The sequence below is a fragment of the Scyliorhinus canicula genome, chromosome 5 (assembly GCF_902713615.1).
Source record: "Scyliorhinus canicula chromosome 5, sScyCan1.1, whole genome shotgun sequence".
Classification (NCBI taxonomy): Eukaryota; Metazoa; Chordata; class Chondrichthyes; order Carcharhiniformes; family Scyliorhinidae; genus Scyliorhinus; species Scyliorhinus canicula.
In genome coordinates, this window is record NC_052150.1 from 187,749,678 (window position 1) to 187,761,766 (window position 12,089).

At 45.5% G+C, this 12,089-nt stretch overlaps 1 protein-coding gene across 2 annotated transcripts in view; it reads left to right on the plus strand.

Moving 5' to 3' along the window:
* Positions 1 to 7,131: 7,131 nt before the first annotated feature.
* zeb1b (zinc finger E-box binding homeobox 1b) overlaps positions 7,132 to 12,089 on the plus strand; it is a 224,630-nt gene continuing 219,672 nt past the window's right edge. Inside the window, exon 1 of one of the 2 annotated variants that reach the window (XM_038798259.1) lies at positions 7,132 to 7,272. In XM_038798259.1, the coding sequence (XP_038654187.1) occupies positions 7,152 to 7,272 (121 nt within the window). In that variant the 5' untranslated portion in view covers positions 7,132 to 7,151. Of the gene's footprint in view, positions 7,273 to 10,037; positions 10,199 to 12,089 lie in introns of those variants that run through there. The other variant, XM_038798260.1, reaches the window with a different exon arrangement.

The window sequence follows — 12,089 nt, forward strand, 5'->3', positions numbered from 1 at the left end:
TTTAGCTCACTGAGCTAAATCGCTGGCTTTTAAAGCAGACCAAGCAGGCCAGCAGCACGGTTCGATTCCCGTACCAGCCTCCCCGGACAGGCGCCGGAATGTGGCGACTAGGGGCTTTTCGCAGTAACTTTATTGAAGCCTACTCGTGACAATAAGCGATTTTCATTTCATTTTTTCATCAGTTACGGAGGCAGTCCATGTCTAGGGAAATCTTGAGGGTGCGGACAAGGAATGGGAGATAGTGTCAGCTGGCAAAGATAAATGAGGCATTCAGGGATTATTATAAGGAATTGTATAGGGCGGATCTGGGTGGTGAGGATGAGGATATGGGGCGGTTCTCGGATGGGTTGGAATTCCCACAGCTGGATGAGGAGAGGAGGCAGATGGTAGAGGAGCCTCTAGGGCTGAGGGATGTAATGGAAAGCATAAGAGGGATGAAGTTGGGGAAGGCCCCGGTGCTGGATGGTTATCTGGAGGAATTTTATAAGGAGTTTGCAAAGGAACTGGCACCACACCTACTGGAGGCATTTAGCGAGGCGTTGAAGAAGGGGGAGCTGCCGGAGACAATGACACAGGTGACAATCACGCTACCAAAGAAAGGGAAAGAGCCATTAGAGTGTGGGTCGTATAGGCCCATATTGCTGTTAAATATGGTTATGAAAGTGCTGGCTACGTTAGTGGCTGGGAGGATGCATTCCTTTTTTAAAAAATTTAGAGTACCCAATTATTTTTTCCAATTAAGGGGCAATTTAGCATGGCCAATCCACCTATCCTGCACATCTTGTGGGGGTGAAACCTACGCAGACACGGGGAGAATGTGCAAACTCCTCACGGACAGTGACCCAGGGCCGGCATTCGAACCCGGGTCCTCAGCGCCGTAGGCAGCAATGCTAACCACTGTGCCACTGTGCTGCCCATGGGAGGATGCATTCCTGGGTGATTGCAGAGGATCAAATGGGCTTTGTGAAGGGTAAGCAACTCTAGATTAATATAAGGTGACTATTGAATGTGATCATGACCCCCATCGCGAGGACGGGCACCGGAGGTAGTGGTATCCATGGACGCGGAGAAGGTATTTGACCGGGTGGAGTGGCGGTACCTGTTTGAGGTCTTGGGAAGGTTTGGGTTTGGTCCAAAGTTTTTGGCATGGACGTGGACCTCTGCTGGACATGGCCCGGTGACCAGTGTAAAGACCAATGAGATGAGCTCATGGAGCTCAGGGGAGCAAGGCAGGGGTGTCCACTGTTGCCGCTGCTGTTTGCGTTAGCGATAAGAGCCCTTGGCAATTGCTCTTTGGGGGTTAGCAGAGTGGCAGGTGATTAGGAGGGGGAATAGGGAGCACTGGGTGTCGTCCGTGGCTATACATTAGTTTGAGTGTTTCTCCCGACTGCTGTTACGCACTTTGGCTTCTGTAAATTTCCCCAGATTACTCTCCTGTGTCGAGTCCTATAATCTAGAACCATTTAGTTGATATTCCTTGACCCCCAAATTCTGATGGGAGTAAGAGGGCACATCATGTGACTGTTACAACTGTATGATAATGGAGTGCATGCTCTAGTTGTGATTTAGAGCAACTGATATTAATTGGGGAATGGTTAGGGCACATATATAAATGTTTTATATATAGGAACCAGTGTTGACGTGTGTGGAAGGGAAATGTAGTAAGTTATATCGGGTTTTGTGAATAAACCTGTGTTGAAGGCAGACTGGTTCAGCTTCTTCCTTTACCAGATTCCTACTCAACAGAACAACACATGGGAACTGCAATGTGGCATAGTCCTTGGAAAGTTCAAAAACAAAGGTGAAATACTGCAAGAGTGCGAAACAAAAGAAAAAAAATGCTAGAAACACTCAGTAGGTCAGGCATATAGGAACATATGAATTTGGAGCAGGTGTAGGCCATTTTGATAAGATCATGACTGATCTAATTGAAAAATGAAATGAAAATCGCTTATTGTCACGAGTAGGCTTCAAATGAAGTTACTGTGAAAAGCCCCTAGTCGCCACATTCCGGCGCCTGTTCGGGGAGGCTGTTACGGGAATCGAACCGTGCTGCTGGCCTGCTTTCAAAGCCAGCGATTTTGCCCTGTGCTAAACAGCCCGTTTGTGGCCTCAACTCCACTTTCCTGCCTATCTCCTGTATCCTGTGGTCCCTTATTAGTCAAGAATTTATCTATCTCTGCCTGAAAAATATATATACTTTTTAATTTTAGAGTGGCACGGTAGCACAGTGGTTAGCACTGTTGCTTCATAGCGCCAGGGTTCCGGGTTCGATTCCCTGGGTCACTATCTGTGTGGAGTCTGCACGTTCTCCCCGTGTCTGTGTGAGTTTCCTCCGGGTACTCCAGTTTCCTCCCACAAGTGCCGAAAGACGTGCTTGATAGGTGAATTGGACATTCTGAATTCTCCCTCAGTGTACCCGAACAGGCGTCGGAGTGTGGTGACTAGAGGATTTTCACAGTAACTTCTTTGCAGTGTTAATGTAAGCCAACTTGTGACAATAATAAAAATTATAATAGAGGATTATCAGGGGATTATAAACAATGAGTAATTAGAACACACTGAGTCAAAAGTGATTACCCATGGGGTAACAGTGCAGGAACAGGAAAAGGCAAGGTAGAATATAGGGGATTCTATGATGAGGGGGCTTGATAGGGCTTGATATTGTAGTTGCTTATCCGAACATGATCCAGAGTTCTGAATATGTTGCTTCCCAAGTTCAAGCGTTCAAGGCATTGCAGAGTGAATACAAAAATATTCTGGAATGGGAAGGCAATCAGGCTAAGTTTGTGACTCATGAAATGGAATTTCAAGGAGTTACATTCTAATTTAAGGAACAGTGTCTGTTTTCAACGTTGGGGACAAAAATAACATCCCGGAAATACATGCAAATCAAGGGGTGAAAGGTAGGAAGGACTTAAAACAATTAAAATCATTAGGAAAAAGGTATTATCAGAACTAAAGGCTAGAAAGTCTTCATGACCCAGTGGCTTTCATCCAAGGGTCTCAAAATACGTAGTCCCTGAGATTGTAAATGTAGTGGTTGTAATTTAACAAAATTCCCTTGATACAATAGATTGGAAAATAGCAAATGTAACCCTCTATTCAAGAAAGGGAGAAGACAAAAAGCAGGAAACTACAGGCTGGTTAGCCTGACATCGCCATAGGGAATGTGCTTGAATTTATTATTAAGGAGGTTATAGCAGGGAACGTAGAAAATCGTAATGCAATTAGACAGAGTCAGTATGGTTTTGTGAAAGGGAAATCATGTTTAAATAATTAATTGGACTTATTTGAGGAAGTAGCAAGTAGCTCAGATAAAGAGGAACCTGTAGCTATGGTATATTTGGATTTCCAAAAGACGTTTGATAAGGTGCCACATCAAAGATTGCCACACAAAATAAGAGCTCATGATGTAAAGGGTAACATATTAGCATGAATAGTGGATTGGTTAGTGACAGGAAGTAGAGAGTAGGGTTAAATGAGTAATTTTCAGTGTGGCAAGCTTTAACTAGTGGAGTGTAACAGGGATCAATGCAGGGGCATCAACTATTTACAATCAATATAAATTACTTGGATGAAGGGACCAAATGTAGAGTTGCTTAATTTGTTGATGTCACAAAAGTAATAGGTAGGGAAGTAATTGTGAGGAGAACATCAAGAGTCTACAAAGGGATTTAGATAGGTTCAGCAAGTGGCAAAAACTTGGCAGTTGGAATATAAGTGGAAAATTGTGACTTTTTCACTTTGACAGGAAGAATAGAAAAGTAGTATATTACTTAAATGGAAAGTGATTGCTGAATTCTGCGATACGGAGGAATCTGGGTGTCCTGGTATGTGAATCATAAAAAGTAGTACGCAAGTACAGCAAGTGATCAGAAAGGCAAACGGAATGTTGTCATTTATTGTAAGGGTAATGGAATGTAAAAATAGGGAAGTTTTACTACATTTGATGAGGTTGCGTCTAGAGTTTACAGTATTCTTCTCCTGATTTAAGAAGGGTCATAATTGCATTATAAGCAGTTCAGAGAATGTTCCACTGAATTATTCCTAGAATGACGGAGTTATCTCATGAGGAAAACTTGCACAGATTGGGCTTGTATCCATTGCAGTTGCGAAGAATGGGAGGTGACTTTATTGAAACATAAGATTCTGAGGGGACTTGACAGGGCAGATGCCAAAAGAATGTTTCCCCTTGTGAGAGAGTCTAGAATAAAAATAAGGGGTCTCGGTGAGCAGCACGATGGTGCACTGGTTAGCACTGCTGCCTCACAGCGCTGAGGTCCCAGGTTCGATCCCGGCCCTGGGTCACTGTCCATGTGGAGTTTGCACATTCTCTCCATGTTTGTGTGGGTTTCGCCCCCACAGCCCAAAGATGTGCAGGGTAGGTGGATTGGCCACGCTAAATTGCCCCTTAATTGGAAAAATTAATTGGGCACTTTAAATTTAAAAAAATAAATAAGGGGTCTCCTGTTTAAGGCAGAGATGAAGATAATTTTTGTTTACTCCTAGATTGTTAGTCTGTGGAATTCTCTTTCCCAGAGCACAGTGGAGACAGGGTCATTAAATATTTTTAAGACTGCAGTGGTTCACATTGCTGCCTCACGGTGCTGAGGACCCAGGTTCGATCCCAGCCCGTGTCTGTGTGAAGTTTGCACATTCTCCCCGTGTCTGCGTGGGTTTCACCCCCACAACTCAAAGATGTGCTGGTTAGGTGGACTGGCCACGCTAAATTGCCCCTTAATTGGAAAAAAAATTGGGTACTCTAAATTTATATACAAAAATATATTTTTAAGACTGAGTGAGGTAGATTCTTGATTGACAATGGAGTCAAAGGTTATTGGGGGCAGAAAGTAGAGTTGAGGCATCAATCAGGTCAGCCATGAATTTCTCAAATGGTGGAGCAGGCTCAAGGGGCTGAATGGTTTACTTCTGTTCTTAATTTGTATATTCATACGTATGTTCATATGTAGAGCCTCTAGGGTAGTAATCTTTGAATTACCTCTTGTGACACATATTAGACTAGACAGGCGCTGGAATGTGGCGACTAGGGGCTTTTCACAGTAACTTCATTGAAGCCTACTTGTGACAATAAGCGATTTTCATTTCATTTTCATTTCATTTCATTTCAAGAGAAATATTAAAATATCAGTTGCAAAGATGCTGTAGAGGATAGCGTTTTAGATGCTTGGGGTATTCAGATCACTTTTGGGGCCAAGGAAGGCTGCACAAAAGGCTTTCACCTAAACCGGAGACCCTCCAAGCTTTTGTGAAAAGGTTAAAAGGGGCAGTGGGGAAAAATTTATAATGTGTAATAAACGAAAGCAAAATACCACAGAAGCTTGAAATCTGAAATAAAATCAAAAACATGTTGGAAATACTCAGCAGGTCAAGCAGGATCTGTGAAGAGAAACATCGCGGGTGGATTTATAGCAGGTTGTAGGGAGGGGTTAGGAGGGGGCCACCCACAATCAAAGTCAAAAAGTGTAAGAAAAACACCAGCAGGGCAAATAGGCAGGAGACCCAAACAATATTTTTGTACATGAATGCAGACATTACAAGAAATAGAACAGAGTTGGAAGCAATCAGCTTAAATGGTTAGACGTAGCAGCTATTACTGAGATCTGATTACAAGCTGGGCTTGACTCAGAGCTAATAATTGCAACCTATAGGACCTCTAGGAAAGAAAGGAAATTGTGGAATCAGGAAGAGTAGCAACAATGAAAAGGAACACGAGGTTTAAGCACACAGACGGCACAAAGGTTAAAAATAGGTTCCTTGCTTCAAGTGTTCAGGCTTGTCCTGCTGCCCAGATCCTGGCTTCAGTCCTGCTCTCAGCTTTATCTATGATAATTCTCAGACTCAGGGGCACTAGCAATCAGTCTGACTAGGTCTCAATTCCCCTTCCAGACTCTTGCAGCCACCTTCAGGGGCTTCAAGTTGTCCTTGGCTCCTGCCACATTGTCACTCACAAGTCCTGACTTTGTCCTGGTTGCTTCCTCCTTCACATCACAGCACCTGGCTCTGCTCCTCTGTTTGTCAAAGACATCTCAGTGCCCCAGAGCACTGTTTCTCTGTGACCAGTTTCTCTACTCACTGTTCAGCCCCACCATCTGCAGCCCTCAGACCCTCTATACACTTCCCTACTTGAGAGTTGGTGACTGCTGCGCAATTACGGGATCAGCAGGTTCAGTTAAGCTATGGTAGCCAGCACGTTCACATTGGTGGCACCATTTTCTTTTTTACCACAGATCGGGGAAGGTGTTAAGGATTGGGATTATAATCTAGCACAGTGGTTAGCACTGTTGCTTCACAGTGCCAGGGTCCCAGGTTTGATTCTCGGCTTGGGTCACTGTCCGTGCGGAGTCTGCACATTATAAAACAAACAGAACATACAGTGCAGAAGGAGGCCATTCAGCCCATCGAGTCTGCACCGACCCACTTAAGCCCTCACTTCCTCCCTATTCCTGTAACCCAATAACCCTTCCTAACCTTTTTGGTCACTAAGTCAATTTATCATAGCCAATCCACCTAACCTGCACATCTTTGGACTGCGGGAGGAAACCGGAGCACCCGGAGGAAACCCACGCAGACACAGGGAGAACGTTCAGTCTCTGCACAGACAGTGACCCGGTGGGGAATCAAACCTGGGACCCTGGCGCTGTGAAGCCACAGTGCTATCCACTTGTGCTACCGTGCTGCCCATTATCCCCGTGTCTGCGTGGGATCCTCCGGGTGCTCTGGTTTCCTCCCATAAGTTCCGAAAGATGTACTGTTGGGTAATTTGGACATCTGAATTCTCCCTCGGTGTACCCGAACAGGCGCCGGAATGTGGCGACTAGGGACTTTTCATTGCAGTGTTAATGTAAACCTACTTGTGACAATAATAAAGATTATTACTATTATCTGGCATTTCTCAAAATGACCTTCTCAGCCCCTTCCACCAGACTGGCACTTTTAATAGGATCTAGGCTTTGGAATGGATCAGCCATGTAGCGGTCCAGGTGGATCGTGTCTCCTGGGATCGTATGATTGGCAGCATAAGGGCCAAGCAGTTCCCCCTGCTTGCTGCTCTCCCCCAACGTCGCCAACTGCGGCGGGAGGCCCTGCTGCAGAAATAAAACATTACAACAGTGAAAGGTGGGATTTCAATGCCCCACCGCCCCCGCGCTTTGGGGAAATTCCAGGAATACGGTGAGACTAGGCAGCCCTGCCATGTTGCTGTCAGTGAGAAAGATGATGCAAGCGTTAAAATAATGCATCAGCCTCCAGGTTTGTGCACTGCAAATTTATTTAAATTGCATGCGTCTCCCGTGGGCGTCTGGGACGAGGCAGATGCCATAAAAGTTGGGTGTAGTCGACTCTCCATCACGCAGCGGGCTGAAACTGTTACCGCCGTTTGCAAAAGATCAACGCCGAGAGTGCCGTCCCGGCTAAAGCTACTGTGCGCTTTGTACACCTTGCTGGCGCAGTTGTTTACACAACGGCACTGATTACACTTCAAAAGTAACTCATTGGTCGCCGCCAAGCACTTTGGCGGGTCCCGGAGACACGACCGAGCAACTTATATGTAGACACACACACATATACACGAGCTGAATGGCCCGCCGTCTTCGCCTTCCCAATGGGACAGAAGACGACTGGGTTTTAACGGCCATTTTAAAATGGGCAAACCGAGTGCGCTGCCCTTTCGCTGTGTAAACTGGGATTTGACGAGCTTGATCCACTCACTTACAGGGGATCTGACACTGAAGGGCAGCAAAGTGCGTGGCTGTGCCTTCCGAGCTGGGCGGGGAATTTGGCAAGCCCGCTGCCGTCCCGCTCTCCAGTGACCAAGGGTCCCGCCCGTCAGCGAAAGCGGTTGTTGTTGTTGTTGTTGCTGTGTGTGTGGGGCTTTTCAGCTCACCCGTGTGAACTGGCTATGAATGCAGACCGGAAAGCAGCACACAAACACCACACTGCAGCGCCCCGTCCCTGGCGACTGATCTATTCCAGTCGGCATTCACCTGCCAAAACTGTACTGCGCCGCTCAGCACTATTCTATTAGTATGGTGGGTAGGTGCGAATGCGGGAATTGCGTAATGAAGATAGAATAAGACTCGTCTCCCTCACCCCCAGCACAATTTAAATACTGCCACGCAAAGGCAATACAATTCAAACACAGTTTCAGCCTTAGTTGAGTTTTCAGTCCCAGAAATTTGAGTGTGTGTGTGAAGGAACCAGAAGAATGAATATGAAAAGTCAAATGTGGAGTCAACCAAGTAAATTGGCCTTTTGAACAAAACTAATCCGCTAGTCAAAACAGCCTGGTCTCATACCAAATACTCCAGTCTGTGACTGGCAAGTAATTTGGCTTTTCATAAAGTATAAACTTGATCAAAAAGGGATCGGCCAGGAGAATGTTGTGGGTGCAATAGTTATCACAGTGTGGATGTCATGTCAATGCACAAAAACATGACACGACAAAAGAATATTATGTAAGTTGCTATGTGGGTCGATGTATTTAAACCTTTTTGCGGTAGAGTTGGCGATCACGTTTCTGGTACTGAATATCACAAATGGAGATTTCGTACATTCAGACCACACATTGTTTTCATGCATCAAAGCACTTTCAGATAAAAATAATTGGATAATGCTTGTATATTCCACTTGCTTTTTTTCAAAAATTGTATTGTTTTGGTGGTACTCTGAACTGACAGCAACTCGTTTGTAGATTCTGGCAATTGTGCTAATACAAGTTCCCTCTCATCTTGTTTTACAGTAATTAATAAAGCTGAAACTGGTCAGTGCTTAGAAACAGGGACACAACGGGGCATCATAAAACACTAGCTGTCACCTGTCGCTTTCAAAGATTTGTGAAAGACTGAACTATGATAATTAGAGTGATTCCGATTGTATGAGTAAAAGTGGCCTGGTCATTGAATTGATTCGAGGCTAAGTTAAGATGGTATTTTGATAGGGGCTGTCAGGAATGTGGACCAGATCAATAGAATGGCGGAGTAGGCTCGAAGGGCCGAATGGCCTCCTCCTGCTCCTAAATCCAATGTTCCCACGAGACTGTTGAAGTTAGCCTACCTTTACCTAAAAGTCATCCACGTTGACTAAAATATAAACCGAATCATTTATAGACTATAATTCCGAGCATGTACTTGTTTCGTGTCCCCATTCCTTGGAAACGCGTTCCCTACTGCCCAGGAGTGACTCTTAAGAATAACGATGCATACAGTGGGAAATGATTTTATTCACGGTTGGGAAATTATTTTATTCACGGTTAGCAAATTAATGCGTGTCGTGTTTTCACCAACTTTTTCACTTTGAAACGTATTAACAACCCCACCTTGACTTTGCAAGTAGGTATTTCGCTTGTGAGCAAACTTGAGTGATGCCAAAATATAGTAACAAGGCAATTTAATGCACTTCCGATGTGGCCCCAAATATAAACGTTTGTTCTTAAAATAAGTGTTTACAATCTCACACTCCCTTATTTGCAGAGAACAAGTTTCGAAGGTCTGATCCTGAAGATGCCAATTGTTAAAAACTGACATCTTAAACCGACTCCGAATCGGTCACACATCCATCTCTGGATAAGCAGTGGGTGGGTGTGTATCTAATTAACTATTTATCTGGACGTCTCTATGTAGATACTTCTCTCCGCAAGCGACGTGCAATAAACATTTCACCCTTGGTACTGCGCTTGTTGGTGGCGCTGATGGCACACAATCCCTCCCTCGCCCCATACCTTGCTCAGGCTACTTTGCTCAGCTTTGAATTTCCCGCGCCAGATTCAAATTCTGCCGCAAACCCAAATGTTTGAAGAGAAAGGAGGAGGTGGAGGGGGTGAAGAAGGTGGAGGGGGTGAAGAAGGGGGAGGGGGAACCCATCTCCAGGGCAACCTGCGGTTCCCATAGTAAGCGCCGCATGCCGGCCACTGCCCGCAGCCTCGCGCGGAGGTGGCGCCCGCCGGCTGCTCTCGGCCCGGGGGGGGTGGGGGGGAGGTGCGCGAGGAGCAAAAGGGGGCGGTGGAAAGGTAGGTGTGTCGCAAAGAAAAAAAAATAAAGTGTCGCAAAGAAGGCTGGGGGTGGTTGCACGCGTCCTGGAATTTGACAGCGCTTATCAATGAAACGAGAGAGCGAGCGGATCATGGCGGATGGCCCCAGGTGTAAGCGCAGAAAACAGGCAAACCCGAGGAGGAAAAACGGTGAGTTTGCATCGGGTGGGGAGGGCTGGTCAGGGGATTCTCACAATCCTCCTTCTTCCCCCCTCCTCCTCTTCTCCCTGTACTTTCTGGAAGTAGGAATTACAGAGGAAGGGAGGAAGAGTGTTAAAGAGGAGGAGGAGGAGGGGGGAGAGAGAGGGGAAAATAAGCTGGATAAAAAGAGAAGAAACAAAAGAAAAACTTAACTCGGAGAAACTCGGTTGTGCGAGCCAGCGATTTAAATCGGGAACTCGGCACGCACTCACTCAGATCTGTCCCAGTGCGGGGCTTTATTATTGTTACTTGGAGTTTGGTTGTGGTGGGGGTTTTTTTGGGGGGTGGGTGTTGGAAAGTGCGGTTAAAGTTGGGAGGCGAGCAGTTGTTCCTCTTGTCGGTGTGGGATCATTACCTGCTCTTGCTCCCTGGCCTCGCTCTCTACTCCGTCGCCTAGCGGTTCATGGCCCTGGACCGTTATACGCTGCCGCTCCCTCCCAGCTCCTTTATCTGCTCAGTCAGAGCCTCCTCCCTCCCCCCCCTCTCTGTTCTTTCACCGACCCCAGGGCGAATTAGACAAGAGAATACCCCTCCTTTTTATTTTTAACGGATCTGTATTTAAAACTTCACTTTGTTACCTTTCTCGCCCCCCTCCCCCCCCAAAAAAAAAGTGCTTCTGGCGTGTAGGGTCAAACCCCCCGTCATTATTTATTTATTTAGTCTCCCTGAAGCACACCATAATCTTAAAATGAACTTATTACCTGACACAGTCAAGAGTTAAAACTGTTTAAAAGAGGAAGCGAGACTTTTTTTGTCTGAAGCCCCCCCCCCCCCCCCCCCGTGTAAACATAAACAGTTTGGTGAAGTTTTTAATTCTCCTCCCTCCACATTATGCTGAAGGGAAGGTTGAAATCAGACGCTCGTCTTTTCGCCCGGGTACCTGTTTGGTGCCGAAATGGGTGGTAACGGTTTGAGCGAATTACAGGGCCTCTGGGCCGCTCCACTGACTCGGACACTGGGCTGAAAAAGCTATATAAGGAATACATTTACATTACAGCCGGGAAGGAGTTGCATTTTTCTGCCCCCTTCTACATTTGTTTATATAAACTTTTAATGTGAGCCTCTGAGCGTTTCTTAAAAGGTGATCGCCTTCTTCGGTGTGTCGGTTATATATTTAGTCCTAGAGTTGTAATGATTTTTATTTAAAGGTAGGGAATTTTCCCTCCTCGGGAAACACAGGCTAATGGTGTGATAGCATCTCCCCTCTCTCGCATTTGGTGGTGTTTGTGTATTTTCCTGTGTATTTGCCACATTTTAAACGCAGTTCAAAAACCTATTTTTTTACTGCGATGTGTACCTTTGGAATGATTTTAAGCTATTTTATTTTTTTACGTGAAAGAATATTTAGCCCCGATGGTTGGTGCTAAGTTGATGGGCTTTTCCTGCTGACGAAATTGTGACATGTGCGCCTGCCACAGCGAGCGAGCGAGAGAAGGGAGGGAGAGCGATGTAAACATGTTTACCTGAAAAATGGGACTGTTACGTTGATAAAAATGGCAAGAAAACCTGGCGCATGCATATTTATTCAGTGTGCTTTTGAAAATCGAGTCGCAATGTAGGATTGAAGCGGATTTTTAAAAAGAGAAAAGTATTTCCCTTCGGCAGGAGAAAGCGATTCCTGATTGTCGTGTCGAGCCGAGCTGACAGGCTGCAGCAAATGGCAACTTGTGCAGGTAGCAATGGTGTTAGTTTCAGCCCCCTCTTGTCTGCTTCAATCTCATGGGAGAGATTTATTTACCATGGTTGCAGTAAGGTTACTTTCCTTTGTGCTTTTGAACGAGCATAATTTGTTAAAGGCATTTAGCATTTTTAATCCAAGCCCTTTGAATTTTATTCCGAA